Source organism: Phodopus roborovskii, unplaced genomic scaffold (assembly GCF_943737965.1).
Source record: "Phodopus roborovskii unplaced genomic scaffold, PHOROB, whole genome shotgun sequence".
NCBI lineage: Eukaryota > Metazoa > Chordata > Mammalia > Rodentia > Cricetidae > Phodopus > Phodopus roborovskii.
Window position 1 is genome coordinate 17,209,615 of NW_026126469.1, and position 24,507 is coordinate 17,234,121.

The 24,507-nt window shown below is 46.8% G+C and overlaps 3 protein-coding genes across 5 annotated transcripts; 2 read left to right on the plus strand and 1 right to left on the minus strand.

Annotated features, from left to right (window-relative positions):
* The first annotated feature begins 313 nt into the window (after positions 1-313).
* Positions 314-12,570, plus strand: Pigz (phosphatidylinositol glycan anchor biosynthesis class Z). Of its 3 annotated transcripts, none has more exons than XM_051191311.1 (3): positions 315-644; positions 8,680-8,883; positions 10,818-12,570. In XM_051191311.1, exons 2-3 carry the CDS (start codon positions 8,766-8,768, stop codon positions 12,380-12,382), a joined length of 1,683 nt encoding a protein of 560 aa, XP_051047268.1. In that variant the 5' UTR covers positions 315-644; positions 8,680-8,765; the 3' UTR covers positions 12,383-12,570. The 3 variants fall into 3 exon arrangements, with proteins under 3 accessions (XP_051047269.1, XP_051047268.1, XP_051047267.1); XM_051191310.1 differs by having other exon boundaries at positions 8,683-8,883; XM_051191312.1 differs by lacking the exon at positions 8,680-8,883 and having other exon boundaries at positions 314-644.
* A 1,192-nt stretch (positions 12,571-13,762) lies between these two features.
* Positions 13,763-14,561, minus strand: Ncbp2as2 (NCBP2 antisense 2 (head to head)). The gene has a single exon (XM_051191320.1). The coding sequence runs from the start codon at positions 14,479-14,481 to the stop codon at positions 14,182-14,184; it is 300 nt and encodes a 99-aa protein (XP_051047277.1). The 5' UTR covers positions 14,482-14,561; the 3' UTR covers positions 13,763-14,181.
* Positions 14,562-14,632: 71 nt separating this feature from the next.
* Ncbp2 (nuclear cap binding protein subunit 2) lies at positions 14,633-23,317 on the plus strand. The gene is made up of 4 exons (XM_051191319.1): positions 14,633-14,777; positions 19,188-19,369; positions 21,301-21,439; positions 21,912-23,317. Exons 1-4 carry the CDS (start codon positions 14,700-14,702, stop codon positions 21,981-21,983), a joined length of 471 nt encoding a protein of 156 aa, XP_051047276.1. The 5' UTR covers positions 14,633-14,699; the 3' UTR covers positions 21,984-23,317.
* Positions 23,318-24,507: the final 1,190 nt, after the last annotated feature.

Genomic DNA, 24,507 nt, shown 5'->3' on the forward strand with positions numbered 1-24,507 from the left:
TGCTTTTGTTGGGGCTAAAGATGGGCACAGAGCCTCACACTTGCTAGGCTAGCTCTCTACTACGGAGAAACAATCACCACCCACCCAGCACTCCCAGCACAGAATGATTGTTTTGGATAACAAAAGGTGTGTGTCCGAAAGCTGGCGTGGTGGCGCATGCCTGTAATTCAGCTCCTGGGAGGGTGAGTAGGAGGATGGCGAGTTCGAGACCACCGAGTCCCTGTTTCAAAACAAGCAAACAAAATAGAAACGCTCTGGCGTGACTATGCTAGTCCTGAAAAGGAAGTTTATCCGGCATAGGTTTACAAGGAGGGGCTGCTGACAGAAAGCACTGACAGCACAGGCAAAGTAGGATCAGTTCCTCAGGAGCCCCCACCGCGACCACTGCAGACTGCGGGACTGGGGGCGGGGGCACGCACAATTGTCCCCATCCTCCGCCCCGCCTAGCGAGTTCTGCCTGATCTCTTGGCCTAATTCCCTAGTGAAAGTCCAGAGCCGGCTGTGGAGAGGGAAGGCCATTGCCCCACCCCGCCTTGCAGTCCTCTGTCCCGCTGGCGCAGGGCCTTAGTGCCTCGGGAGCCGGCTCTCGCTCCGGGTGACCCTGGTAGTCAGCGCAGCAGGTGCAGCCCAGAGGCAGCTCGTGGGTGAGTCAGTCCCAGCCTGGGAAGAGTGGCTGGGGACGGGGTGAGGGTGCAATGGGGCAGGCAACGGGGTCCACCTTTAGCTTTGCTTGCAGCCCACAGATCAGCAGGGAACCAGCAGCTTTCCTCCAAACCGCATGGCAGCCTTTGAGAGCACTAATAGGCAGGGAACCTAGGGGACCACAGGGGACTAATACTGACATTTTCCTGGGAAGGGAGGCTCAGGGTGCTTTCCATTTTAGAGCACTGGCTTAGGGCCCAGAGAGGCCTAGGTTTGCGAACTCTCCTGTTACCGGACTTGCCCGGGAGCCGGGGGTTCCTAGGTGGTTCCACACTCATTCTGAGTCTCCATATCCCCATCTATAACACAGCAGCAAGATCTCCGCAGACCAGAAACTTACAAATGCTGCAAAGTGTGGAGAAAGATGCACCGAGATCCCCTAATTTTAGCTAGGGAAACCAAACCAAGCCTGCTTCCCCTGAGAGAATGGGACCCAGGAGTCCCATGGAGGCAAGGACAAGGGAAAGGGGGACCCTGTAGGCCAGTGCAAAACTTTCTTGTTGATGGTCACAGACGTCTTTGCCACACACGTCACCATGACAGGAACAGTTGCTGCTTTCTCTGAAGAGGACATCCTTTCCTTGTCCTCAAATGTCATGCGTCTCCTCCAGATACCTTTTTCTCAAACACTGAGAAGCACGGTCAAGATGGTCAGGGCCTTGAATTTTCCTGGTACAACACAGAATTCCCTTTCTGTGGCCTGGAACTGCGAGGATGTAGATAGTAAACAGGTATGGGGCTACTTAGCTCCCTTCCACTCTTTCTGAGGTGTTTAGCAGGCTGTTGTATTCCACGTCAATCAAAGAACGAACAGTTTCCGGCTGGCAACCAAAAGAGGAGGCTTTAAAGATAGTCCCCTGCAGAACTCAGTGCAGTCTCGGCCAGGGCCAGGTGAGGGTGAATGAAATGCCAGCCAATAGGAAATTGAGCTTAGGAGAGTCATCCTCATTCGATGTTGGACATGGATCCTGAAGACTGAGCGAGTTCTTGTCCGTGAAGGAACAGGAGCATTGGTTGGTCTACTGGGGCCCATTCCTCCAAATGCTAGATCTAGGAGGGACCATCCTAAGGACCTCCACCCTTCCCATAAGCAAGGACCCAACAGCTATGTCAGGAAGAAACCCCAGTTTGAAGGTAGGGATTTTCCTTGGACTGAGCCACACATAATTGCGGCCCCCAGAGCCGGTATGGTTGCTGCGCACACAGTGGCATGAGAGAAAGCGGACCCAAGCCTCTGACTCAGCCGGCGGTCTCTTGCTTCATCCCTTCTCTGGTCCTACAGCCCTCGTCTCCATCCTCTTCCTCCACCACCTTGTGCCTGCGCTGTGGTTCCAGCTTGCCGTTCCCCTGCCACCAACATGGTCTCTCCCTACTGCCTGCACCTGGTGGGCTGGTCGGGCTCCCCATCTTCTGGGTCATCGCACCCACTCTCTAGTCCCACAGTCTCACCTCCATGTCCTGGGAGCGGTTCCTTTAACCCAATATGTCCCCTGCTCTCTGGGAGGCTCAGCCTGGGGGCTGTGGGAAACAAAGGATTTGGACCCGACCTTAGGGCAGGTGTGCCTGTGTTTAGATGCGTGAACCAGCAGACTAACCCAGGGTGTGTGAGATTTGCCAGGCCCACCCCACCCCACGTAAGGGCACCTCTGAGACCTGGTATTGACCTCGGGAGCCGCTGGACATTCTGGCATTTGTGGTCAATGCACCCATCTTGCTACCTCCTCCTGGGGACCTCCTGTTTTTCTTGACAGATGTCCTCGGTGAGTCCACGTAAACCTAGCCCTGCGGAAATCTCAGCCCAGTAGGACAAAGAAATGACCAGGCGACTGGAGAATTGCGGTGGGGTGCAGGGTTCCACACAGTTATCTTGCAAGCTGGCTTACAGAATTGAAGCGAAATGGATGCTGAAATCAATGGCTTGTTACATCTGCCTTATTTTACCTTTTTCTCTTTCCCCCACAATGCTAAAGTAGGCAGTCATTCACAGCTGAAATATAAATTGGGGTTTGAGACTGAATGAGGTTTTACCATCAGCAAGTGACAGGGTAGGGACTTCAACCTCATGCTGCTTGATGCCACAGCTGCTTTTAAGTTCCATGTTACCAGTGTAACAAGCAATGCTGCAACAGTAAGCAAAAAAGCGTTGAGAAATGTCTCAGAATAGAGGAGCTGTTAAAAAAAAGTGGTGTGGCTTGTGCACCGAATTCCACCTAAAAGAAGGTGGAAACAATCTAGGCTCTGGACTGTGCCCAGCCCCTGAGCTTTCCACGGGATCCCACAGAGATCTGGTCGAGGGCACAGGCAGGACAGCAGGAGCAGAAAGTGGGGGCAAAGAGGGGGGCAGTCTGCTTCCGCTCTTTTCAATGTCTCTCCTTACACAAATCTGTGTGCTGTGCCATGAAGGAGAAGGCTGAGTTCAGCTACAGGTGACACACAGTAGGGCTTCAGCCATCCAAAGTCCTGCATAGCCTTCTGCGGGACTGAGGAATGCCAGGCTATATGCACAAGGTCGTAGCATACCTCGATTCAGAGAGCGACAGTGGGGTAAAGAACCACATTAGAGGAATGACTAAAGCAAAATTGGTATGGTGGAGTGAGGGGCTTGCTTGGGGTAGATGAGATACTGTAGAGCTGGTTGTGCTCAAGGTTGGACCCAGAAAGCTGGCAGGCTGAGCGTGAGGGCCTTTGGAGTCAACAGATGTAGTCCAAGTCCTAGACTCACCACTTTAACGGTTCTGCTAACTAAAGCCAAATGCCGGTGGTTTCTCCGTAAGACAGGACTGACACAGCTGGAGCGATGGCACAGTGGTTGAGAACATGTTTATTTGTTGCTCTTGCAGGGGCCCCTGATGGCTCTCAGCTGGATCCCAGGAGGTCCCAGCCCCTGGGGAGTCCCAACCCCGTGGGACAAAGAAATGATTAGAGGACTGCCAACGTACAGTGCAGCTGACACTCCCATGGTGACTCACAACGCCCCATTAACTCCAGTTGTGAGAGATCCTACACCCTCTTCTGGCCTCCATGGGCATTGCATGCTCAAGGTGCACAGACACACATCAGGGAAAATACCCATACATTTTTAAGGGGGGGGGGGTTGCAGTTAAAAATTGTGAGAATAAATGAAATTGGGAGCAGAGCATGCCTGTAGTCCCAGCTAGTTAGAAAGCTGAAGCAGGAGTCAGCCTGGACAGCAGAGTGAAACACCATCTTCTAAAACAACATAAAAGACATCATTTAAGACTGTGGTTTGGGAATGAAGAGATGGATGGCTCAGCAGTTAAGAACACTGGTTGCTCCTCCAAAGGCCCAGGGTTCAGTTCCCAGCAGCCACGTGGCAGCTCACTACTGTCTGGGACTCCAGCTCCAGGGGATCTATGCCCTCTTCTGGCCTCCACGGCATTGTAGGCACATGATGCACACATGTGGGGAAAATACCAATACACATAAAGCTAAAATTTGTGTGCCTTAGGGTTTCTATTGCTGTGATGAAACGGCATGACCAAAAAGCAAGTTTAGAGGAAAGTGTTTGTTCAGCTTACATTTCCACATTGCTGGTCATTACCAAAGGAAATCAGAACAGAAACTCAAGCAGGCTCAGAACCTGGAGGCAGGAGCTGATACAGAGACCATGGAGGGGTGTTGCTTACTGACTTGCTTCCCATGGCTTGCTCAGACTGCTTTCTTACACAAGAACCCAGGACCACCAGCCCAGGGATGGCCCCACCCACAATGGGCTGGGACCTCCCCCATTGATCACTATTTGAGAAAATGCCCTACAGGTGGATCTCAAGGAGGCATTCCTCAGCCGAGGGGAGGCTCCTTGCTCTGATGACTCTAGCTTGTGTCAAGTTGACACACAAAGCCAGCCAGTACACTGCAGTCACATCTGTGTGAATATTCTAAAAGTCATTTTCCCTGGGTGATCGAATGGTATATTAACTACATCCCAATCAAGCTATTTTAAAAAGGAGATGGTCTTTCTGGGCATGGTAGCACACACCTTTAACCCCAGCACTTGGGAGGCAGAGGCAGAGGCAGAGCAACCTCTGATTTTAAGACCAGCCTCTTCTACATATTGAGTTCCAGGCCAGTAGGTACTGCATAGTGAGACCCTGTCAAAACAAAAGGGAGGGGGCATTGAGACAACCTCTAGTGCAGGCACTTTTCCATGTGGTCTGGTCTGTATAGGATGGCTAAAACTGGTCCAGCCAGCTTGTCACCATCAGGAGCCCCAAGGCCACATAAAAAGCAGAGGATTGCTCGCTCGAAGCAGCAGCAGATCCTGGCAGTACAGCTTGACCATGAGTTCTTGTTGCTGATATTGTTTGCCAACTATGCATTTCAATTATAAAGAAGATTAATTTGGGGGACTGTCACTTATATAGCCTTTGGACATATGAGATGACCAAGCTCTTGGCTGCATCTCCTCAAATAACTCCCAGGGTACCACAGAGCTGATGTGCTGAGGGATATCCTCTATAGGAAGATCGTGGGCTTAGCAGACCACTATGGGCGCTATTACATTCAAAGCTACAGTGCTTTATTTGTGTTCAAATGTCACAAAGCCACCAGGTGGTGGTGGCTCACACCTTTAATTCCAGCACTCCAGAGGCAGAGGCAGGCGGATCTCTGCTGGAGTCCAGTTCCAGCAGGGTTCTTGTGCTACAGGATGTGTGTGAAGTCAGGAAGAATGAAGAGTCTGACTACTGGTTGTCTTTCAAACTAATGGCCCTGAGTAGCTCAGGCTGTCTTTATTTATACAAGTTCTAATAATTCAAGGATGAGCAGTTTCAAATCATTTCTCTTCAGTCGTTTTCCGAGAATCATTAACATTTTAGTTTCTTCTCTTCCTTCCCACTCCCACTCCCCACTCATCATTGACCTTTACCCCATGTCATTATAATGCAAGCCAAATGTTTGATCTAGCTAGGTACATCTTATTCATACTGTGCCCTAGCCGGTAACAAACATGCAGTTACAAAGTAAGAGATTTAATGCCTCTGATTAGCTCTTAACAATATGAAATAAGCTGAGTGTACTGTCATGCCTATAATATCATTTTCAGTTGTATACCAGTTTCTAAGTAATTTGTATGCCACCTTTATTACATGAATTGCAGTTATAATGCTGTTCTTTATAAGTTCTCAAAATAGTAATGATTAGTACCTCACTCTTTAACTGCTGAGGCTAAGCTTCCACTCCTCCTGGCCATTTCTGCATGTATTTCTCTTTTAAGAGAACCAGGTCCTGTCATAAAGGGGTGGTTCTCACATGACTCCCTCAAAGTTGGAGATTCAGTCTGAAGAGGTTTGGGGCTTGGTTTTTAGCCATCTCAGCTTTCCAGGTACAGTAGACAGAGGCAGGGAAACGTCCGGGCTGTTTTAAGGCCTGAATGTGAGATTGAAGCCCCTCCATTGTTGTTCTCTTCCTCTTCCTCCTCCTCCTGTCCCTTCTCCTGTTTCTCCTCCCCACTTCCTCTTCCTCCTCCCAGGGCCGTTAGCATGTTAGGCATTGAGCTATCCTCTCCACCCCTCCCACTACTTGGTTCAGCATCTCTAGTAACAGTTGGTCAATCCTGTCATGCTCACTCCTTTACTGAGATGTTTGAAGCCATCTCTTCATCTGGACGTGGTCAAATAGTATCTATGATTTCTTAAAGCTTGCCTGAGAATTCAGAAAGCAAAGTCAGCCACAAGCTATGGAGATCAGAAGGTGGTGGCACGCAACTTTTAATTCCAAGACTCAGGAGATAAAGGCTCTCTGTTAGTTCAAGGCCACCCAGGGCTACATTAGAGTGAATCCATCTAAAAGAGCGTTAGAGTTCAGGCCTTCAGTCCCAGGACTTATGAGAGGCACATAAGACAGGAGCAAGGTCTCGGGTCAGGCATTCATTCTCCAGCCACATTGAGGAGAGGAAAACATTGAAGTCTCAGGATTCTCCAGCCACATTGAGGAGAGGCAACTAACTCTCTGAGGTTTGGTGGAGCCAGGATTCCCTTTCAGTCTGATGTAGGGTGAGATATAGTGCCTGGCTGCTTTGCTTTTCTGATCTTCAGCTTGAAGCTTGACCCCAATATCAGTCTCTGGGTCATTTATATTATGTGCAACAACTGGATTGCAATACTTTGTGTCTTTGCTGCTATATGGGCTGACAGAAGTCCTGACCACTGTCTTAGGGTTCTATTGCTGCGACGGAACAGCATGACAAAAAAGAAAATTGGGGAGGAAAGGGTTTATTTGGCTTACACTTCAGCATTGCTGTTCATCACTGAAAGAATTCAGGATGGGAACTCAAACAGGGTAGGGTCCTGGAGGCAGGAGCTGATGCAGAGGCCATATAGGAGTGCTGCTTACTGGCTTGCTCTCTGTGGCTTGCTAAGCTTTCTCATAGAACCCAGGACCAACAACCCAGGGATGGCACCACCCATTATGGGCTGTACTCTCCTCTGTTGATCACTAAATGAGAAAATACCTTATAGCTGGATCTCAAGGAGGCATTTCCTCAGCTGAGGCTCCTTCCTCTCTGATGACTCTAGCTTGTGTCAGGTTGACACACAAAACCAGCCAGTACGCTTGGATTATGGGTACAGAGAGATGGCTCCCTCAAAGCCCTCTAATCCTACTGTCAGCAGCCTCAGTTCTAAAGAACTCAGGTGGACACACAGCAAGCAGTCAGGGTGAGGATCAGCAGGCGAGAAAGCAAGACAGAAGCTCACTTTCTAGAGTGGAAGGTGGGCCCAGCTGAATGCACAGTGAAGGGCTGCCTCTAGTACTGGGACGTGCACACCTTGACAGACAGCAGCTCCCCCCATTGTCATCTCTGGGGCTGTCTTGGGAGACTGCTTCCTGGAAGGGGTGGAGGTTTTCTCAGAAACCATCTTTCCTTCCCCACGATTCAGTCTTACACAATTTCAGGAATATATATACAGGTACAACAGACCATAAAGTTGAGATGCCAAGTATGGAAAGGGCAAGGGTTCTTGAAGAATATATGTAAAGGTTATCTATTCCAAGAGCTTAGAGTTTACTAGGGACAGGACAATGATGGGTTGTACCTTCTCCTGGAGGTGGGTTCTTTCTGGGGTTGGCACTTTCTGGGATTCCTCCAGAGCCTGTTAGGTAGAGCCTTGTCCTTCCTAGCTGGCCTGCCTCATACAAGCCCTCTTATTTATCTTCCTCAGTTTACCAACCTTGTCATTTTAACCCTGACTTTATTTTCTTAAAGATTCATTTATTTTATTATTTTGTGTGTATGAATGTTTTATCTGAATGTTCCTATGGTGGAGGTCAGAAGTTGTTGAAGCTGAGTGGTGGTGACATACACCTGTAATCCCGGGACTTGGGAGGCAGAGGTAGGTGGATCTCTGTGAGTTTGAGCCCAGCCTGGTCTACAGAGTGAGTTCCAGGACAGCCACAGAAACCCTGTCTTGAAAAAACAAAAACAGAGGTTGTTGGACCTTCTAAGACTCGGGTTATAGGATTTAAACCACTATGTGGGTGCTGGGAATCCAATCTGGGTCCTTCGAAAGAATAAGTGCTCCTAACCACTCCTAACATTCAATTTAATTGTAAAGTAGTTTTTGTTTTTTTCACCTAATCTTTCCATATCTGAATGCTGGGATTACTGGGTGCACTACCATCTCGAACCATCTGTAGTTTTGAAGTCTGTCCTGGCACTTGCTCTGTAGACCAGGCTGGCCTTGAACTCACAGAGACCAGCCTGCCTCTGCCTCCTGAGTACTGGGATTAAAGGAGTGTGCCACCACCACCCAACCCACTTTTTTGTTTTTTGAGACAGTATTTCTCATGTACCCCAGACTGGTCTGGGACTTGAAATCCTTGTGCCAACCTGTCAACCTCTCCTATGCTGGAACTCCAGATGAGTACCAATCACATCTTATCACTGCCATTTTTATGTTGATGTCTTCAGGTTGTGGTAAAGTCTATGTTACAGTAACTACCAAATGTCACTCTCAGCAGATATAGATCTCCAGAGTGGCACTCGTGACATCTGTGAAATTACTCCAGGCTTTCAGCCCTGTGTTTGATAGTCTGCTGTGAAGATGGCAGCCAGGGTGATTTGGGGTAGCCTCAGCCTGCTTCGAGTCTTGTGGTGTCTCCTTCCCCAGACTGGCTACATACACCCAGATGAGTTCTTCCAGTCACCCGAGGTCATGGCAGGTAAACCCCTATGTACTGCTAAGAAGATTGGGCACAGTGACATCTGGTGGGAAAGGACATGCATGTGGGTGAATGAACAGGCAGAGTTGTAGCGTCTCTGGGATTAGAACTTGGAGTGGGGAATGGGCATTTTCTCAGCTTCTGGAGGACATGAATGAAGTACTGGCCTCTTCCATGTTCTCCTGCTTGAACCAACAGGTCATGCAGAATGATGGACTTGTCAGCAGAATGACTTCAAAGCCGGTCTTTCCCAGTGACTAGGGAAGCTTGCCTGGTATAAGGAAAGATGTATATAGTCTCATGAGGAAGGGCCTCCTCCCTTAAGACCATGTTTAGTCTTTTCCTTTTCTTTCTTTTTCTTATGTTTTTTTTTTCCAGGCAGAGTTTCTCTGTGTTGTTTTGGATCCTGTCCTGGAACTTGCTCTGTAGACCAGGTGGTCTCGAACTCACAGAGATCCACCTGCCTCTGCCTCCTGAGTACTGGGATTAAAGGCATATACCAGTAATCCTGGTGCTATATTTTTTTTAGGTATGAGTGCTCTGCATATCTGCCTGCAGGCCAGAAGAGAGCATCAGATCCCATTACAGACGGTTGAGAGCCATGTGGATGCTGGGAATTGAACTCAGGTCCTCTGGAAGAGCAGCTAGTGCTCTTAACCACTGAGCCATGTCTCCAGCCCTTATTTCCTATTTTAGATATAGTCTGTCTCTGAAGCCCTGGCTGTCCTGAGCTCACTATGGCCTCAGACTCCACGAGGCCCTCCTACCTCTGCCCCGTTAGCCCTCTTTGAGACACGGTCTCATGCAGCCCCAGCTGGCTTTGAACTGACCATGGCCATGACCCCCACTTTTAGAGTGCTGTGATCACTGGCAGATGCCACTGCTCCTGGATTGCTGTGCTTGGGACTGGAGCCAGGATTTTGTGCACAATGGGCAGGAATCTTTTTACTTTTTAAGATGGTCTCACACTGAAGCCCAGGCTTGCCCTTAAACTCATGACAATGCTCCTAGCAAGATTCTGAGTACCGAGTCACCACACACCTGACTATCCCTCTGGTCAGAATGATCACATGACCACATTAGCTATGAAAACAGACTTCATGTCTGGCCATGTGTCCAGCTAAGAGACTAAAGGAGAAAGGTTCAGACACTTGGCTTGTTTTGTTTTTCTTGTCCTTTGAGACAGCTCTCTTTATACAGCTAAGGCTGCCCTCGAACTCACTGTGTAGCCTAGGAAGGCCTCAAACTTGTAGTAGTCCTGCTGACTCAGTCTCCAAATGTTACAAGTGTGCCCACTCAGCTTGAGGACAGGACACATTGGCATGGGAGACCTAACTCTGCCACAGGGCTCAACAGACAGATTTGAACTGTATGTTGGAAAATTCAGTCTCCTTTTCCTGTATTTTTGAGACAAGTCTCTCACATGGTGTAGACTAGCCACAAACACACCACATAACCTTAAACTCTTGATCCCCCTGCCTCTGCCTCTCCAAGTACTGGAATTCTAGGCATGTGCCACCATGCATGGCTTCCAAGCTCTTTCTTGTTGGCAGAATTTTATTCACTTCACTTATGGAAACATGTTCCTTCTTTCCTGCTGTCTCTGGAGATCACCCACATTGTTGCTAATAGACCCCTCATCCTTAAACCAGCTGGGACACATAAAATCCTTTTCCTGCTTTGTGTCTTTGCCGGTCTCCTCTGATCCAGGTGGAGGCTCTCTGTTGTTAAAGAGCTGGGGAGAGAAGACAGGCCACCTGAGAGATTCTCCTATCAAGTAGCTTTACCAAAGCGCTAAAACCCACCCCGTGCAATCCCAGGGGCTGTGCTGGGAGTGTCCACTAGGGGGCCTTGTAATCCTGGTGCTAACCCAGAACTCGTCTCAGCACAGGCCTAAACTTGGAACTGGCTCATCCCTGCCTCTCTCTCTGCAGAGGACATCCTGGGTGTGCAGGCTTCACGGCCCTGGGAATTTTACCCCAGCAGCTCCTGTCGCACTGTGGTCTTCCCACTGCTGACCTCTGGCTCTACCTTCTGGTTGCTCAGGCTCTGGGAAGAGCTGGGGCCCTGGCCTGGTCTGGTGAGTGGCTACATGCTGCTGGTGGGGCCTCGGCTCCTCCTCACTACTCTCTCCTTTGCCCTGGACTGGGCTATGTACTATCTGGCCCCGCTGTGGAGGGCAGACCGCTGGAATGCCATGTGCCTGCTGTCTGGGTCCTATGTCACCCTGGTTTTCTACACAAGGACTTTTTCCAACACCATCGAGGGACTGCTCTTCACCTGGCTGCTGGTGCTGGTGTCCCCTTATGTGGCATGGAGTCCCACATCAAAGAAGCCTCCCCCAGGCCCATGGTGGCACAGCTGCCTTCTTGGTGCTATTGTGGCTGCTGGCTTCTTCAATCGGCCAACCTTTCTAGCCTTTGCTTTGGCCCCCCTCTCTCTCTGGGGCATCCATAGAGCCTTGGAACCTGGCATCAAGGCCTTGATCCAGGAGGCCCTGGTGCTGATGCCAGGGGCTGTTCTGGCTGCAGTGCTGTTTATAACCACGGACAGCTGGTATTTCTCCAGCCTCTCAAGATCCACTAGCCTTGTTCTTACACCTGTCAACTTCTTGTACTATAACCTGGATCCCCAAAACCTTGCAAGGCATGGCACACATGCACGGCTCACTCACCTGGCAGTCAATGGCTTCCTGCTCTTCGGGGTATTGCATGCTCATGCCCTGCAAGCTGCATGGCAACAACTCCACAACTGTCTCTGTGCATTTGCACAAACGGGCTTCTTGAGGGCGCTGGGTCACCAGCGCCTACTGCCTAGTTCTAAGTCTTATCTCCTTCTCCTTTACTTCACACCCCTGGTCCTGCTATCTGCCTTTAGCCACCAAGAGGCTAGATTCCTGATTCCCCTCATAGTCCCTCTAATCCTGCTTTGCAGTCCACAAACACAACCTACACCCTGGAGGGGAAGCCTGGTCCTCTTCAATGCCCTCGGTGCGCTCATCTTTGGCTGCCTGCATCAGGGAGGTTTGGTACCTGGCCTGAAGTACCTGGAGCACATAGTCCATGCACCTGTCCTCCCAGGCAGGACCACCCACTACACACTTCTCTTCACCCACACCTACATGCCTCCTCAGCACCTCCTACACCTCTCAGGCCTGGGGTCGCCTGTGGAGGTGGTGGACATGGCTGGGGCCGAGGACTGGGTCCTGTGCCAAGCCCTGAACAACTTCAGCAAACAACCAGCCTGCCAATGGGCTGGTGGGCCCCAGCTCTGCCGACTCTTTGTAGTAACTCCTGGGACCAACAGGCACGCTCTGGAGAAGTGCAGTTTCCCTCTCAAGAATGAGACTCTCTTGTTTCCTCACTTGACCATGGAGGACCCTCCAGCCCTGTCCTCCCTGCTCAGCGGGGCTTGGAGGACCCACCTTAGTCTTCACATCATAGAGCTGGAGGAGAAGCCTGTTATGACAAAGCAGCCATGGCCCAAGATTCCGCCATAGAAGGTGCCACGCCACACAGGCTGCTGGGCTGGGACAGGGGATCAGGACTCCCACTGCTGTCTCTTCTGGGCATAGCCACGGGTTGTTCCTCTGGGTGACCCACATTCCTTTCCCTTAGACACCAAAGATCTGACCAGTCATGGTCCCGATGCCAAGGTCCCCAAAGAAACCTGCCATACCCACTGGCACATGTCTGTTTCTATGCCTTTACTTCCAATTGCTATGTAATGTCTAAAATATATAGTAGCACCTGGTTATCAAAGACAATGAACTGCTGATGACATTCCTAAGTGGCCTCTCCCAAACTTGCCATAATGCCTGACTTCTTGTTACCATGACAACTCTTTGATTTCCAATCTGGCTTTCTAAACAAAGACAGTGTGAAGTAGGGACAGTAGGTGGCTCACAGTCAGCTCTAGTCCCTAGTCAGCTACTCACAAACTGATCTTAACAAAGTCCCTTCCACTCAGCCAACATACCACCCAATCTCACCAGATTGGAGGGTCCTGAGGTCAGTGTCAGCCCTGGAGGCCCTAGCACATGTCCCCTAGGTTGATAAACATGTCTCTGCAAGGCTCTTTAACCAGGAAGCAGTAGTTGTTATATTTCATGGCACTTTGGTGCCAGTGGACTCAAGTATTTAGGGATAACCAAAACAAGCCATTCCAGAAAATGCCTTCCTATCCTTTTCTACTCCTTTCATGAGCAGTGGTAGAATTTTTCCAGCCACCGTCTAAAGGATCGGGTAATGTAGCTCAGTGGCACAGTGCTTGTTTAACATGCTCAAGACTGTAGGACCTATCCCCAGCACCAAGATGAAAAAAAAAAAAAAAAAAAAAAAATCACTCTCCCAGAATGAAGAACCCAGATGTCCTCCCTTCTCAGCGCTTTTGTGAGGCCCTCTTGGCTTTTCCCAGTGGAAAGGGAGAACACAGACTGCTCAGAATCTGGTACCCAGTCTAAAAGCTTTTCTAATAGTGTCAAGCCTTCTACATGCTAAGTTTACCTGAGTGGCTTAAACTGAGGTCTAGAAATTGAGTTAGGGATCTCAAAATGACAAGGCAGTTTATGTGCATGGGTTTCCTAGTCACAGTCCGGTTAGCTGACCATAGTGAGTGCCCTAGACAGATCCTCAAAATGGAGAAGAAACCAAGCATCATGTGCCACTGTAACATAAGTCTTAATGCTTAGTTGTGATTGAGAAGTCAGTCCCTGAGCAGAGTAAATGCTGCAAAGAGAACACAGATCCTGGAGTCCCATGCCTGGGTTCACCTCACTCTACACGGCTTTGGGCTCAAAAACGAATGGGGTTTAAGTAACAAACCACAAAGAATGCAACAGCAATTATCAACACAGATGCTTAACTATTATAATAAGATCCTTCAGACTTATCGATCAGCTTACACATTTAATCAGAATTTGGCAACCTCGGGTTGTCACCCCATCCATCATCTCCCCTGGTATTCTCCTGCACCAGGGCAGATGCAGAAGCATTTATCCCGCTTCAGTCCCGCTTGTAGGAGGCAGGCTTCCTGGTTGGTTGTCCATGGTTCTCAGTCAAGTTATGTTTTGGTAGAGATTCTTATCTCTGGTGGCCTTCGGAGTCTTTATGTCCTGCCTAGTTACAGGACTACCACGCACGTGTCCATTTGACCTTAGGCATCTGCATGTTGACAATCCGCGTCAGGATTAGGATTAGAAGCCGTGCATCGTGCCAGAGATGACTCATGAATGCTAAGGTCGGTGTAGATCACTGGAATGGGGGACGTGACCTAGGCCCGGGAGAGTCCAGTCTGTGGTTATGCGTTGGCGCCCGGGCCCTTCTGATGGCCTGGGGGTGAGCCTGGTCGGTCCCGGAGGCCGCGGCGGAGTTCCTGGGTGAAGGTGTCTTTGAACCGGGCGGCGCGGCGACCTAAGGAGCCTAAGGGCTGATCCGCGAGGGCGCGCAGACGGCGGACCGCGCCGTGGCCGCGCAGTTGCAGCTGCAGCAGCGCGAAGGCCGTGAGTTGTGCCGCCCGCCGGATAGGCCGCGACTCGGACAGCCGCTCCACCAGCTGCGGGTTGTGCAGCAGGGCTGCCAGCAGCCGCCGGAAAATCATGGTTCTCCGAGCGCCCGAGAATGGGGCACGCCTCACTCACCTTCCGAGAGGCCACGCCCGACGGCGGACAAGCCGGCGCCTCCTGATGACGACACAGGCGCACCAGGATTGGACCTGACCACTCACTGCAGCAGTTCGCACACGTTTCCGTTTCCGCTGCCTCCGCCGCCGCCAAGGCCTTCCCGTCGTGGCTGTGTCGTGGTTCGTGTCTCTGCACCATGTCCAGTGGCCTCCTGAAGGCGCTACGCAGCGACTCCTACGTGGAGCTCAGCGAGTACCGGGACCAGCACTTCCGGGTGAGACGGGCCGGGCCACGAGAGGGGCAGGCCGTGGGCTCGAATACTGAGAAACGGTTTGCAGCTGTCTTGCTGTGTCTTCCACTTATTGTGTCTTCTGTTTTGTTGGGGTCCTAAAATGCGAATGGGGTCCCAGCGGTGTTTGGATATCACTGAAGCCACTTTATCTCCTAGGGAACCTGAGACTTGCTTTTACATTTTCTTACTGCTGTGCGTGTACCAGTACCAGTGCAGGGAGGTTCGGGTAGTGGTGGCTGTTTGATGGCCTTGTCTTGCTTGGGAAAGTGTAATGAAGGAGGTATCCCTGCGGCGGCATACCAAGACACTATAGCCATTTTTATTTTTATAATCAGCCAGACACTGCCGTTTAGTACTACAATCCTTTGTTTTGTAAGACAATCCTACAAAGTTGGCAGAAGTAGGAGACTCAAAGTTGAGTCTAGTTTTTGCTGTCTAACAGGCATCGGCATGGACAAGCCACATGAATCACATGGCAAAATCCAGTACAGGCACTGGATACACAGAGAAACCCTGTCTCGAAAAACAAGCAAAACAAAAACTCAATCAGCTTAACTTGAAAACGTATACTGTGTGTCTGGAATGAGTTTCACTTGTCATTACTTTGAACAGTTCCACATGAGTAACTATTTTGAATTTAAAGCACCCTGCAAGGTTAAAACCAGGAGAGGAATCATTAACTTCTTTTAGCAAAAGCCTGTGCCTTTTCTAGTGTCTTCTGAATACAGTGTGTCGGTTCTATATTGAGTGTGAAATTAAGTTACACTGAAGCTGCAGACTGTTTGGATTCTACTTTGAGAAAAGTAGTACAAAGTGAACCTGCTAGCCAGGTGCAGTGGTGGACATCTGTGTTCCTAGTTGTTCTGGAGACTAGAGGAGAAAGATCACAGGTTTGAGATCAGCCTGGACATGTAAAAGTAAATGTTGAAGCGATTATTTTCTCTAATGGCTTGGGTTTGTTTGGTTTGGGCTTTTCTGTTTGTTTGTTTGTTTGTTTGTTTGTTTGAGGGTTTCTCTGTACCCCAGGCTGCCTCGAACTCAGAGATCTGCCTGTCTTGGCCTCCCAGGGGATGGTATTAAAGGTGTGCACCACCACCAACAACTGTTTGAACACAAGTGACTGTTGCTCCATAGACTTCACCTATTCAGTCCTGCAGTGATCTTTAGGCAATGTGGCAGTGGGAATAAGCCCAGAATTTTACTTTGTCTTTTGAGACTTGGAACTCATCATGTAAACCAGACTGATTTTGAATTCAACAGAGCTGCTTCTGCCTTCCAAGTGCTGGTGATTAAAATAGTATACCACCATGCTCAAACCAAGACTAAATTTAAATTGTGGCTATAAGTAACTCCTGTGTTTCACCTTAGTTGTAAAATGGGAATACATTAGGACCTACCGTATATAGTTCTTTCTGACCTGCAGTTCTTTGAGCCTCCCCAGAGGCAGGCAGAATTACTATAGCTGCTTGTCATTTTTAAAACTGTAACTTGGAAGGCTAGAGAGGTGTCTTAGAGGTTAGCACAAGCTGTTCTTTTGGAGGACCTGGATTCAGTTCCCAGTATCCACATGATGGCTCACAACCATCTGTAACTGATCCCAGGGGATCTGATGCCCTGTTCTGGGCTCTGAAGTCACTAGCCACATGGTACACAGACATACAAGCAGGCAAAACACCCATACCCATAAAATAATAATAAACCCAAACCAAAAAAGCATAACTTGGAGATGGGTGTGATGACCCCTGTCTGTCACTGAGGCATTTGGGGGAGGTGGTAGCATGAATATATCAGGAGTCTGAGGCCAGGTTGGGCTATGTGGTCCTATCTCAAAAAAGAAAACAAACTAATTGGGCTAAGTAGACATAGCTCAATAGATAGAATGCTTGCCTAGCATGCATACATACATGAAGCCCTTGGGTAGATCTTGAGCTGTACATAAACTTGAAGTGCTGGTGAGTGCTTATAAGCCCAGTACTTGGAAAGTAGAGCAGGAGGATCCGAAATTCAATGGTATCCTTGGTTATATAGTAGATTCAATACAGCCTAAGCTACATGAAACCCTGTCTCAAAAACAACAACAAAAGGGTCTGGAGAGATGGCTGAAGTAGTAGTACTCTACCAGAGGACTCTAGTTCAGTCCCTAGCACACTGAGTATCTCATAACCAGTTTCAGGGAATTTGATGCCTCTGGTCTCCAAGGGCTGTCACACTGTACGTGCTTACACGCGTGGGCACACATGTAATAACTTAAAAAGTAAAGAAAACTTCAGAGCTGGAGAGACGGCTCAGTGGTTAAGAGCACTGGCTTCCAGAGGTCCCAAGTTTAATTCCTAGCAACCACATGGCAGCCCACAACCATATGTAATTAGATCTGGTGCCCTCTTCTGTATACATAGTAAATACTTGCTAAGCCTTAGCTCTGTGCTACAAAGAATCAAGAGGTGATTAATGCACTCATATTCTCAGAATAAAGGGAACTGGATCAACATAAGGAATACTAGATGAAAACCGAAGAGTTCTTGAGTGAATGCCCTGAACATGAGTCTTATCAGCTACTCCAGCTGGATTCCATCGTATGGTTATTGTCTGGTGAGCTAAAAATGTCTGGTCAGTTGGTATACCTGTTTAATCACATCTGTGCATTTGTGTCCTCTCCAGTGGGAATGCTAGGAAGCCCAGGGATTACTTCCCTGCCTTTTTTTTTTTTGTAAATACCTAACTGAGTGTGGTGGTTCCTGTGTATTACAACCTTTAGGAGGCTGAAGCAGGGTGTTGAAAGTTCAAGACTAGGCTACAATGTAAGGTCCCAGAGAAATGAAACAAACCTGGGCTGGGGATGTTGTTTAGCATGCTAATGTAGGCCTTGAGTTTTCCCATCACCCAAATAATCAAATACCATGTCTAAGACACGGTGAACCATCCTATCCCTAGAGATTGTTGTATGTTGGTTGGTAACCGCTTAAACTCCCATCTCTAGCTCTCTCTCTCTCTCTCTCTCTCTCTCTCTCTCTCTCTCTCTCTCTCTATCTCTATCTCTCTGGCTTCATCCTGTCTTTAAAAAAAAAAAAAAAAAGTGAGTCTTACTAGTCATGGTAGCTCATGCCTTTAATCCCAGCACTTGAGAGGCAGAGGCAGATGGATCTCTGTGAGTTCAAGGCCAGCCTGGTCTACAGAGTGAGTTCCAGGACAGCTTCCAAAGCAATACTGAGCAACCCTGTCTCAAAAAGGAAGGGAGGGAGGGAGGAAGGAAGGAAGAAAGAGAGTGCTACTGGACTTGGTGGTGCACACCTCTAATCCCAGCACTCGGGATCCTTGAAGCAGGCAAGTCTCTGAGCTTGACAGCAGCCAAAGCTACATGGTGAGATCAGGTTTCGAAAAACAAAGAAAATAATAGAGTCCTCCTAGTAGTGACTAACCTCTTACATACACAAAAAACATTAGTATGCAAATCACCTAGCAGTTTTGCTAGGGGAGTACTGACAAGGCTTACTTTTATTATAAAGGGTAAAAGGCTTTTCTGATATGTTCTGTCAAGGTGTAGAATTTAAACTTGGCCATTAAAGGATCCAGTGCTGAGGGCTTGGACCATGCAAAAAAAGGGCATGCCACGCTTATGGCAGTGTGGTGTAGGAGGAGTTCCATGCTTTGTTTCTCCACTAAAAGCAGGCTGAATCTTAAGTATTTTAGAGTGGGAATACTTCCAGACTGGTAGAGTTCTTACCTAGTATGTCATATCTTGGGTTCAGTTTTTAATGCCCCCAAACAATGATATGTATTTTTTTTTATTTTATGTGTATGAGCGTTTACCTGCATGCACATTTGTGTACCATGTGCATGCCTGTTATCCAACCACAGAAACTGGAATAGGGCATTGAGTCCTCTAGGACTGGAGTTATAGTTATAAGCTGCCATATGAGCAATGGGGATGGAGCCAGTGTCCTGGAATAGTCAGTACTCTTAACCTATAAGCCATCTCTGCATCCACCCCCACAGCCACCTCTTATGGCAAGGAAGAGTATGTGCTAGGGATCAGATGATGAGAGCCTTTAATTTCCAGATCAGAATGGGCATCTTTATTATACTTGGGAATATGACTTTAACCAAGGCTCCATAATTTTAGTTTTCAAGTCTGTTCATTTTATGTATGCGTAATGTCCTGTGTCCTCCAGGCAAGGCTGGCTTCAAGCTTCACGGAGATTCTCCATCTCCTGTAGAAATGCTGGAATTACAAGTGGATGCCACCACATCCAGCAATTCACTCGGGTTCTAGGAATCGAACTTCAGTTGTCAGGCTTGCACAGCTAGTGCTGCTCCTGGCTGAGAGCACTCTATAGCCCTAAGCAAATCTCGTTAGGTTGTAATGTTTAACTTTGTCTCTATTTGAAACTCTAGGGTGACAATGAAGAACAAGAAAAATTACTGAAGAAAAGCTGTACGTTATATGTTGGAAATCTTTCCTTTTATACAACTGAAGAACAGATTTATGAACTCTTCAGCAAGAGTGGTGATATAAAGAAGATCATCATGGGTCTGGATAAAATGAAGAAAACGGCATGTGGGTTCTGTTTTGTGGAGTATCCTTCTTGGGCATCTAATGGAACCACTGAACCAGGAAGGAGCAAGAGCTCCAGTGCCTGCCTTTTGCTTTTCTTTCAATATGGCCAGGCTATTCTGGACTCTAGCCACCTGCCTCCTGGTGTTAGGGTTGAAAGTGTGTCACCACACCCCACTAACTAACTACAATACCTATCCTTTTTCTTGAAGTTCTTTCTGAGTCATACTTACTCTGTAAACTGCGAAACTAATACTACATTCAGTTCAGAAATTTTGTTCACAGATGCATCTTTAAGTTGGCTTAGACATTAAAAGCACTGACTATTCTTCCAAAGGTCCTGAGTTCAATTCCCAGAAACTACATAGTGGCTCACAACCATCTGTAATGAGATCTGTGCATACATGTAGGCAGAGAATTGGATACATAATAAATAAAAATAAATAAATCTTTAAAAAAAGAAAAGAAAAAGTGTTTAGTCCCAGCACCTGGGAGGCAGAGGCAGATGGATCTCTAGGTTTACGGCCAGCCAGGTCTACCTAGTGAGTTCCCAGACAGTGAGGCCTACACAGAGGAAACCTGTCTCAAAAAAAAAAAGAGTTCTAGCCAGGTGTGATGACATACACCTTTAATCCTAGCACTCAAGGCAGAGTCAGGGGATCTCTGTGAGTTTGAGCTAAGTCGGCCTATATGAGTTCCAGGGCAGCCTGAGACAGCCCTATCTCCAAAAAAAATCTTGTGATATTGTTTAGATTACCTCTCCATTCCTGAGCTAAAGTCAGCAGGCAGCCAACCATAAAGGCCCATGCCACCACAATTTTGGTGTTGATTTTGGAGCCATACACACACACTTCATTCTTCCCCTAAACATAAAGGACCAACCAGATTTCCAAAGTTTTGTGCCCTAGGGACAACAGGGGGAAATATAAAATGGCACATAAGAACCAGTGTTTACATTTGCCTTGCAAGCCATAGATTAACATTTATGGTAAGGGTACAAAAATAAGCCTACTATTGCTCATTGGTTTTGTTCTTTGTCAAGCATTCATGAAACAAACCATTAAATGCTTACTGCTTGCTAGGCATTGTTTAGGGGTCAGGTGCTGAAATTTCACTAGAAGTTTCCCTATCTTAAGACAAGTAAAGGCTAATCTAGACCAGCAAGTCCAGCTGCCAGTTATAATTGGTCAAGTCAATAATTAGCATTTATTTATGTGTATAAGCATGTTTGTATTTATGCATGTTTATGAATAGGAGTTTCCTTTTTTAGTGGTGGTGGTGCTTCTTTAAATTTTTATATTCATTTTATATGTGAGTGCTTTGCTTGAACATATGTCTATGCACCACATGGTACCCTCTGAAATCATAAGATCTGAGAACTAGAGTTAAGATTGTGAACCACATAGGTTCTGGTGGTGGTTCAAGCCCAGGTCCTCTGAAAGAGAAAATGCTCTAAACCATTGAGCCATCTCTCCAGCCCTTTCCCCCCCTTTTTTGACACTTTTTTTTGTTTTGAGACAGAATCTTGGTATGTAGTCTAGGCTGCCCTCAAACCCAGCAATCCCCCTGCTTCAGGTTTTTGAGTGCCATGGACGTGAATCATTATGTTCAACTTTATCATTGTTCTCATGTAAGAAGTTTGTGGTTCAGTATTACATTGACCATATTTTTCTATTTACAAATCAAAATATGGACCAAATAATTATTAGCAGAGATTATAAGTCATGACTGACACAGGCCTGGACAAATGTCATTTTACCTATCCTTTACATATCCAAGTGCTATTGGACCAGCTTTGAACTGGCTTTTACAAAATGACTGTCTTTGTAATTAGTCAAGTTGAACTAGCTTTTCCACTTTTAATTTTTTTTTAGCAACTTGCATTGTGTAGGTGTGTTCCTCCCTGTCTCTTGCTTGAAGAAATGCTGGTGTTCCTTAATACTTACACTTAAGATACTATTCGAGAGCAGATGCAGAGAATGCCATGCGGTATATAAACGGAACTCGTCTGGATGACCGGATCATACGTACAGACTGGGATGCAGGCTTTAAGGAGGGCAGGCAGTATGGACGTGGACGGTCTGGGGGTCAGGTATGCTCCAAGGGCATCAGAGCTAGTCTGCCTGGGATTCCGGTTATGAACAGGTGTTCTGTCCGTGTGTGGTCATCCTTTATGAACTTGTGCTTGTTAGTGTTGATGGGTTTGGAGGGGTGGTTTCCTGAGACAAGATCTTGCCATGTAGCCAACTGGCATCAAACTTGAGATCTTCCTGTCTCTGCCTCCTGAATGTTGAAATCACAGATGGGTGCACACCAGAGCCAATGATAGGAAATTTTAGATTTTAGAGTTTAAAATATACTGTACATTTCTGTGTTACTGAACTCATAATAGGGGCTTTCTCTTTGCAACAGTGCTAGGAACAAAAGGAAAATACACTCAAATGAATTTCACTTTTTTATGCCCTGCTTGTTCATGGACACCCAAAAAGGTTTAGCTGTGTCTGGCATGATTGTTTGTTGCATCAACATTCCAGATGCTGTGTTTTTGTTTTTTTCCAATTAAGGTTCGAGATGAGTATCGGGAGGACTATGATGCTGGGAGAGGCGGCTATGGCAAACAGACACAAAAACAGTGAGTGGTGAAAGCCCCAAGTACACAGCTCACTCTGTTGATGATGTTGGAGAACATTAACCAAGGTCTGATCAGTATAGTATCTCTGTTGCACTGGAAGCCACTTCTGGTTTTCCTCTGAAATATTAAAAGACAGAATCCAAAAGAATGACTTTAATTCTAGTTTCATTAGGTTGATTTTGTTACTAGGTCAAAAACTGTATTCCTGGGCAACAGAATCTGTGTCAATTAAACTGTCTGCTGAATGCCACACATCTTTTAAGGAGACTGGGAAATGTCAGAATTGACATTACAAGCAGGCTAGTAATCTTCATGGGGCCAGAAATGATTTTTTTTTTTTTTAATATTGTAAGTTTGCATGTGTACTACTGAGGTTTTGCTATAGTCTTTATAGTAGCTTGGCTTTTTATGTTTCAATATAATTGGTACAGAAGTCAGCCTGCTCTGGTCCTGGAATGCTCCTTGCCTCTGTGCTTATACATCAGTACTTGAAGAGTGTTCACTAAACACATCCCTCAAAAAATATAAATGTTTCAGTGACAGCTTAAAACAAAACCAAAACCAAAACCCCAAGGACTGTTTTATACAAAGAGCCTCTGCTGTCCAAAGAAGTAGGGGAAGACATTGTCAGTAGGGAATGGAATCTAAGTTCAGACACTGCCTTGACATATATATTGTGGCCATTAGATCATTTCTTCCCATTTTCAAAACGAATAGAATGGGCTTTTGAAAAGGGCTTCAGCCAGTACCATCCTAGCTACTTGGGAAGCTGAAGCAAGAGAGTCAAAAGTTCAAGGCTACCCTGGGCACCTTTTGAGTTTGCCTCAAAATAGAAGGTAGGGGAAGATACAGGGTACAGTGGGTAGATACCTACATGAGGGAGCAACAGTAAGAGTTTGAAAACTGGGAGTCTCTAACAACACAAAGCCTCCTCCAGGAAATGTTTGTTGTAGCTAATAGTAAGGTGAAGGGCTCTACAGAGGAAGTCTAGAGAATTTTGCATTTTTGTTCTAACATTACATGATTTTTCATGATATAAAGAAAATGGTGGGGGGGGGTCTTTTCATCTGCTACCTTCTAATTCTCACAAGTTTTTCAAGAGTGGGACAGAACATTATTGAGGCTGCAATAAGTGTGGTTTTCTTAGAGCTGTAACAACTGTAATGAAACAACTTAGGGAGCCCATTTGCAAACACATTAAAACTTTTATACTGCAGTTTGAACTGTTTGTTATATTCTTTTGTAGTAAAGCATAACTCAGATTTCTATAATCTTATGATCCAAAACAGGAAGAATTTTATCTTCTGTAATAAGTTTCAATAAATGTAGACCAATTTATTCTGTGTATTTCCTTGCCTATAAAGGACATGTTCTGGTGCCCCTGTACCTTGGGAGAGTCAGAATAAATGAATGTACAGAATTTGTATGTCCATTTCATACAAATGTACTATGGCAGTACATGAAAAGGAAGCCTGGGTAACCCGTCCCAGTGAAAACAAAAGATGCAAGCAACCACTGAAGGAGGAAGGCAGAAAGACTTATACTCTAGAAGATGGGGGCAGGGGGAACGTTTCTTGGGCTTGAGAATGTTCATTACACCTCTTGTCTTAGGGTTTCTATTGCTGTGTACAGCTCAACAGATAGAGCTAGGCTTATAGTGGTCACTGTCCTTCAGTGAGCCTTGTTACCACAGGAATGGCACTAAGAAATATTATCCACCAAATGATTCCTGTTATTCAACACAAGAGAACACATGTTTATAAAGGCATTTAGTTTATTTTTCAAAAAAATATTTGCTAGAAGGGTTGAGTACTGACTGTAATTTTACATGATCATAGTCTTTCAAGTGTACAACTTGTCTAGGTCTGTATTTTGTAACCCCAAATACAATAGCACTCCCTGGATGCTATTCCCCAGATCTTAGATATCTACCAGCCAGAAGGCAGAGCCTAGCACACTGCAGAAGTATGTGCTGTATAACTGCTGATCAATTGGGTCTCTTAACATAATGAAGCAGAGCAGATAATGAGTGTATCAGAGCAGATAATGAGTGTATTTAATGTACAGTATTAACTCACTGTTTCTGACCCTGACCCGCTCAGACTGCAGGGATGAAGCACTGAACACAACTGCAGAGGAAAGGGACAACTCACATTAGGCAAGTACTGGCTATGTCCCCGGTTAGGTCTATTACTAGTGTATTCCAACCATAAATTCAAGATGACCATGTTATTTATATTCAATGGTAAACAGGATACAGTGCAAAGCCAAGAATGCACTGTGAAATTATTGGCAGCAACTGCTTTTCTCTTCCTTGAGCAGCCAACTGAAAGTTAATTCTCATGATAACTAAGAAAACTAAAAGATGAATTAAATATATATTCATTACTAGAAATTTAACAAAAGGAAAGCCCTGGAAAGAAGCAACTACAGCCAGATAAGTTTGCCATGAGGACTGGGCAGCTTATTGAAGGCTCATCATATATGAGTAACTTTTAGTTTTCGCAGGGTTTACATTCATCCCAGTG

What these genes read in the sequence shown, in the direction of transcription:
- Pigz (XM_051191311.1), top strand. Translation starts at nt 8,766, where the DNA reads ATGGCAGCCAGGGTGATTTGGGGTAGCCTCAGCCTGCTTCGAGTCTTG. An exon ending in GTCACCCGAGGTCATGGCAG is followed by an intron (nt 8,884 to 10,817) that starts GTAAACCCCTAT and finishes CTCTCTCTGCAG; the next exon opens with AGGACATCCTGGGTGTGCAG.
- Ncbp2as2 (XM_051191320.1), bottom strand. Translation starts at nt 14,481, where the DNA reads ATGATTTTCCGGCGGCTGCTGGCAGCCCTGCTGCACAACCCGCAGCTG.
- Ncbp2 (XM_051191319.1), top strand. Translation starts at nt 14,700, where the DNA reads ATGTCCAGTGGCCTCCTGAAGGCGCTACGCAGCGACTCCTACGTGGAG. An exon ending in TGTGGGTTCTGTTTTGTGGA is followed by an intron (nt 19,370 to 21,300) that starts GTATCCTTCTTG and finishes CTTACACTTAAG; the next exon opens with ATACTATTCGAGAGCAGATG. An exon ending in GTGGACGGTCTGGGGGTCAG is followed by an intron (nt 21,440 to 21,911) that starts GTATGCTCCAAG and finishes TTTCCAATTAAG; the next exon opens with GTTCGAGATGAGTATCGGGA.